We start from the raw sequence: 5,764 nt of genomic DNA on the forward strand, positions 1-5,764 counted from the left end.
AAACTGAATTAAGCTTGTATTATTTTTGAATAAAACATGTACTATATGTGTCTTATAAATTATTTTGATTTGTATCACTAAGAACACGAGTGATATTTGCAATATGTATTAAAAATGTAATGTGCATGTATTATAAATGTAGTATAAGTGTGTTACCAATTATAAACTTAACCAAACCCTCTCAAAATTGAGATATAAACTACAAACGTCATTTTCAATTATTTATAGTAACAACCTATCCAAACTAATCACAAATTCGTAAAATTCAAATAATGAATCTAAAATTTGAAGCTTTATAATGACTATCAATGGTGAACTCTTACCGCTGTAATTTTAGAGATTTGAATTTCTGCTTGAAAACATATTTCTATACAAATTTTTAGTTTTTCTGTTCCTCTTCTCGTCATGTTCTTGAGTAAAGATAGTAAAATATGAGCAAATATTAATTTGAGGATAGTTAATTAAATGAAAATTTTAAAGAAGAAGAAAAAGAACAAAAAGAAGAAGAAGAAAAATGACGGAGAAAGAGACAAAGAAGAAGAATAAAAAAAAGAAGAGGAGGAAGCGAAGAGAAAAACTGTACAACATTTTCAATTCCAAAAAAATGTTATATTAAGTTAAAAAAGTTATATTGTCATAGATGGTAAATATTTTTTTAATATAGCATATTTATGTGATTTACCCAAAGAAAAATAGTATATTTTGAGCCCACATAAATGTATACAACGTAGACCAAGCCCAACTTTTAGAAGCAGGCTGGATTAATATAAAATGAAGAGAGCCCAGCTTCTAACCTGCCTTAAATCTTTGACAAACCCTTTCTCCCCTGTCCCAATCAAACTCTTCACTGCCTCTCATTTGTATCTGCCATCGGCCGCAGTGAATCAATATCAAACCCTAATCTCAACATGGCGACGCCTCAGATTAGTAAAAAGCGAAAGGTACGTCAGTTCAATTTCTCGCTGTGATTTTAGATCTAACTGAATATTTATAGTATGACTTGAATTGATTTTTGTATGTGTTTTAGTTTGTAGCAGATGGAGTTTTTTTTGCGGAGTTGAACGAAGTGCTGACAAGAGAGTTGGCGGAGGATGGTTACTCGGGAGTTGAAGTTAGGGTTACTCCCATGCGAACTGAAATCATCATTAGGGCTACTCGTACTCAAAACGTTCTTGGTACATAAATATATATAAGCAAATTTTTTCTTCATGAAATTCATCGATACACTATTATATACTTATAAATGACTCCATTAACATGTAAGAGTTGCAGCCATCAGCTAGCAGACTAGATGTAATTAAACATTCTACAGAATAGCAACTGTATATATTTGCAAATGTACAGCATATATATGTACATACAAGTCTATCTTTCCAAGAAAGAAGGCGGGTTTAGTCTGTGTATGTGAACTCTAGTAATCAAGTATTAGTTTGGTGTAGTTCTCACTCTTTAATTAGAAATTATACACTTAATGTTCTCACTCTCTTTAGTGAAGTTAGTTGAGGTGCGTGCTTCTAGCTCTGACACCACAATTATCATAACACAATTATACCCTTGATGAAGTTTATATTATGCAGAATACTGAATAACTTATTGTAAAGATTCTGAATGCTGTAACATTACATTACTACATTTTTTTAAAAAAAAAAGATTCTGAACGCTGTGTGTCGTGCAATGCAGATTACTCTGTTTATCCCATTTAGCTGCCTTAGTTGGACACATTGCTCAAAATAAATGTTAGTAATTTGTATTTAGATAGAACTGGGTTCCAAAATGGACGTAAAAATGATACTTGGAGAGATTAAACTTCTCCCAGTGTGATCTTATGTCCTGGGTACTTTCTTTAATCATAAAATACAAAATATCAAAGATGGTACAGGAAAAAGCTTTTTATGTAAAAAATTTATTCTAAAAAAAAAGGAAGCTTTTTATATAGAAATGGGAGGCATTTTGGGATAACTTAGTAAAATAGGTTATTAGTTTGAATCGGAGGCAAGTGAATCATCCTTGCTGATTATTGGATGAGCTGGAAGTAGGTGTGTTTTAATGGATTGATTTTATTATTAGTTGAATAATGTTGTGTTTGTGTCTGTATTTTCCAGGTGAAAAAGGTAGGAGGATTAGGGAGCTGACTTCAGTTGTTCAGAAGCGTTTTAATTTCAAGGAAAATAGTGTTGAGCTCTATGCAGAGAAAGTCAACAATAGGGGTCTGTGTGCCATTGCTCAGGCAGAGTCACTGCGATACAAGTTACTTGGAGGACTTGCTGTCCGAAGGTCTGTTGCTTGGTTGCACTTGATCCCTGCCTTATTTTTCTTTGTTGTTTGACATTTGAAAGTCTCAGTTTTTCTTTGTTTCTGTCTTGAAAGCCATCTTTACAGCGAGTGTGCTAGTACCTTTCTCGAGTGTGAGGGTGACTATAATTGATCCCATCTATTTAGGAATCAGAGAAATATATTTATACCTGATTTCCTATTTTGATGAATTTAAGTGGGGAAATTTCTGGTGATGTAAATACCTGTGAGGAAAACAAAACTTTCTGATAAAGAAGATGTAGTTAAGTGAAAACTGTACGTATACAAAATATCTTCCAATATGGTTGTGCATTTTTTGGGTCCCATTATGCATGCATCTAGGTAGTGGTGGTTTTCAAGATTTTCACCCAGGGGTTCAACTAATAGAAATGTAAAAAACAATGGAACAATGCTGAGTCCCCCCCCCCCCCCGAGATCTGTCCCTGCATCTAGGTGTAGTTTGTAACAAATGTACTAGATATAAAATATCTTCCAATAAGGTGTTCCATTTGTTTGGTCTCATGACTGACTGGGTCAACAATACAGGTGCATCTTCATCTTTTCAAAGGGTGAGATATCATTGTATTTAAGGCGACACAACCTTTTAAGGTCACCATGCATCATAGCTATTGAAAGCAGATTTTGCCATGTAAAATATGTGTAAAACGATTATTTGTTAGTTTAGTCAAATATTTATGTTGCATGTTTTTTCTTCAAGATTAGGTAGTTTTTGTTGTAGTTCAATTTGCACGTCATGATCAAATTCTGCAGATGTCTGCAACTCTATGGTTTTACCAAACTTATCCTTTGTCATGATATAGGGCTTGCTATGGTGTTCTGCGATTTGTAATGGAGAGTGGAGCCAAGGGATGTGAGGTATGTTGGGTGTCATTTTCCTTCTCTATATCTATCTACAAGTAGATGTTCTTTGAAATTTTTTATATGGGTCTCTTTTTCTTTAGGTGATTGTTAGTGGAAAGCTCCGTGCTCAGCGTGCCAAGTCCATGAAGTTTAAGGATGGTTACATGATTTCTTCTGGCCAACCTGTTAAAGAATACATTGATGCAGCTGTTAGGCATGTGCTACTTAGGCAGGTTAGTATCTTGTCTTCATAAATTTTTACTGATCTGTTGACTTATTGTTATTTTTGTGCTGCAGCTTTGTTGTTATTTAACATTGCTGCTACTTTACTTTGTTGTTTACTTTATAGGGTGTGCTCGGTATCAAAGTAAAGATCATGCTTGACTGGGATCCTAAGGGTAAACAAGGGCCTATGACCCCATTGCCAGATTTGGTGACTATTCATCCACCCAAGGAGGAAGAAGAGTTTGTTGTTCCTCCTCCTATGATTGCTGCTCCCGCAATCGAGGTTCTTCCTGTGGCATAACCTGTGTTATGATGTTATCTTTGGTCTTGAGAACTACTGCGCTAGCTGGCTTGTACTTTTTATTTATTTTCTTCTTTTTTGACTGCTGAATACTAGGTTACATAGTGAACCATTCTGCTCTAGTTTTTGGAAAAAGTTTTGTTGAACATTTTTTTTCAAGTAAACAGGTTTCTTACAAATAAGGAAAATTACTTTGCTAGTGGAGAAGAAGTTACATCAGTGGAACTTCACGTGGTGTCTTTTCGATCTTCTTAAAACATTTAATCCTCATCCCATCTCTATCACCCCACTCCTCTATTGTCCACTTCTTACCGTATTTGTTTAGATTATATATAAATATACTTTTAGGATAATATGGTGTTCTTTTCAATCTTCTTATACATTTCATCTTCATCCACTTCTTGTAGTATTTACTTAGATTATATATAAATATTTTTTGTTTACTTGTCAAAAACAAGAAACTAAAAATTCACTTTCTTTTTGGGAAAAAGGTTACCTTTGTACTGTCACATCTTAGATCTTTTAATTTCATCTGTGTACTCTTATTGGCTTTAAACTTGTAAAGGGAATGTTCCTGTGGAACTGCCACATTACGTGAATATCTGCAATTTTCTTTCTCCACTTGATAGATCTTGCTCGCAAGTGCAAGAAGGGTTGACATGGTTTGGGTTTTTCAAATATTAAATTAAATTATTTTGTTGGATTTTTAAATATATAAATCAAATCGAACTAATAAAATTTGGGATTTTCAACCTCTGTTATTTTGGGTTTTTTGGATTTCTCTCAAATTTTATGGTTAGTTATTCATATAAACATATAATTAATTTGTATTTCAAATACTCCTTTAGGTCTATCAAAATATAACTATTTAAGTTTTTTTTTTTTTAAATCATAATATTAACATACTAAATCACGTTAAAGTAAGTCTAATAAGTATTGATTACATCACTAAACATTAAAGAAATATTAATTTAGGTTATATACTTTAATTGTCTAATTAATGTAAAACTAAAGAATAAATATTCATCATTGTCATAAGGGAAAATAGTTTGAAAAATACTTCAATATTGGACGAAATTGCTGTTACGATACCAAACATTATGGATGACCTTTTACCTCATGCACTATTTAATAGTGTATTTTAAAGGTATATATGTGTCCACGTGGACACATTACTATTTAAAATTATGCAATATTTATGATGTCCACGTGGACACATATATACCTTTAAAATATACTATTAAATAGTGCAGGGGGGTAAAAGGTCCTTTCCAAAGTTCGGTATTGTTATAACAATTTCGGTCAAAGTTCAGATATATTTCAGACTTTTTCCCCTTAATTTAAGGATAAACTACATAAATGGGCCATAAAACTCAAAATAATTACATGTTCATACCACAATCCAAATTAATTCAAGAAATATCATTCTCTCTAATAAAAAATTACAACACATACTCTTTATTCCTTAAGGTTGATAATTTTCGCTTAATGATACTAATCATGTATCTCTTATATGTATCTACTATTATTTTGATGTATCAAGTATCAATTTCATACATTATATTCAAAAACATTTATATCGGATACATAGTAAACATATACATATAATTATGTGTATCTAATTATGAAATGTAACTGAAACACACGAATTAGGAACAAAGCACGACTGCATAATCCAAAAAAAGTAATTTTTTTTCAAAATTCTTCCTCTTTTTTTAGCATCTGGATTTTTTTCTCACAAATTCGTATAATCAACTCAGATACATGAACTCTTAACCAGATATATGTACACATGATGTGTATTCAACGTTGTTGTACTTGATGTATATTTAATTGTGTATTTGTTCTGTTTAACTAAAGCTTGACATAATTCTTCCATCTTGATTGGATCGTTTTTATACTTGGATCTATTCTCGGCTTGAATGTTGACGGATGAAGAGTTAATCCCTACGATGAGAAATTCATGAGCGAAAATAAACAAATAAAAGTTGTTTGATTTAGTATAATTAATGTGTAGTACATTTAACAAGAATCATCTGATAGTGTTTGAGAAATAACAAAATCAAAAAATATAAAACCTAATTG

General features: G+C 32.0%; 1 protein-coding gene across 1 annotated transcript; it reads left to right on the plus strand.

The window, feature by feature from the left end:
* Positions 1–736: 736 nt before the first annotated feature.
* LOC125837692 (40S ribosomal protein S3-3-like) lies at positions 737–3,834 on the plus strand. Its single transcript, XM_049516771.1, has 6 exons — positions 737–941; positions 1,028–1,175; positions 2,103–2,274; positions 3,114–3,168; positions 3,255–3,386; positions 3,503–3,834. The coding sequence occupies exons 1-6, from the start codon at positions 909–911 to the stop codon at positions 3,677–3,679; spliced, it is 717 nt and encodes a 238-aa protein (XP_049372728.1). The 5' UTR covers positions 737–908; the 3' UTR covers positions 3,680–3,834.
* Positions 3,835–5,764: the final 1,930 nt, after the last annotated feature.

This window comes from Solanum verrucosum, unplaced genomic scaffold, assembly GCF_900185275.1.
Source record: "Solanum verrucosum unplaced genomic scaffold, falcon-dt-bn FXZP01000133.1, whole genome shotgun sequence".
Lineage (NCBI taxonomy): Eukaryota > Viridiplantae > Streptophyta > Magnoliopsida > Solanales > Solanaceae > Solanum > Solanum verrucosum.

Excerpts from the sequence above, each read along its gene's own strand:
- LOC125837692 (XM_049516771.1), top strand. The coding sequence starts at position 909 with ATGGCGACGCCTCAGATTAGTAAAAAGCGAAAG. Across the intron at positions 1,176-2,102 it reads TCGTACTCAAAACGTTCTTG|GTGAAAAAGGTAGGAGGATT; the intron begins GTACATAAATAT and ends TGTATTTTCCAG. Across the intron at positions 3,387-3,502 it reads GGCATGTGCTACTTAGGCAG|GGTGTGCTCGGTATCAAAGT; the intron begins GTTAGTATCTTG and ends TTTACTTTATAG.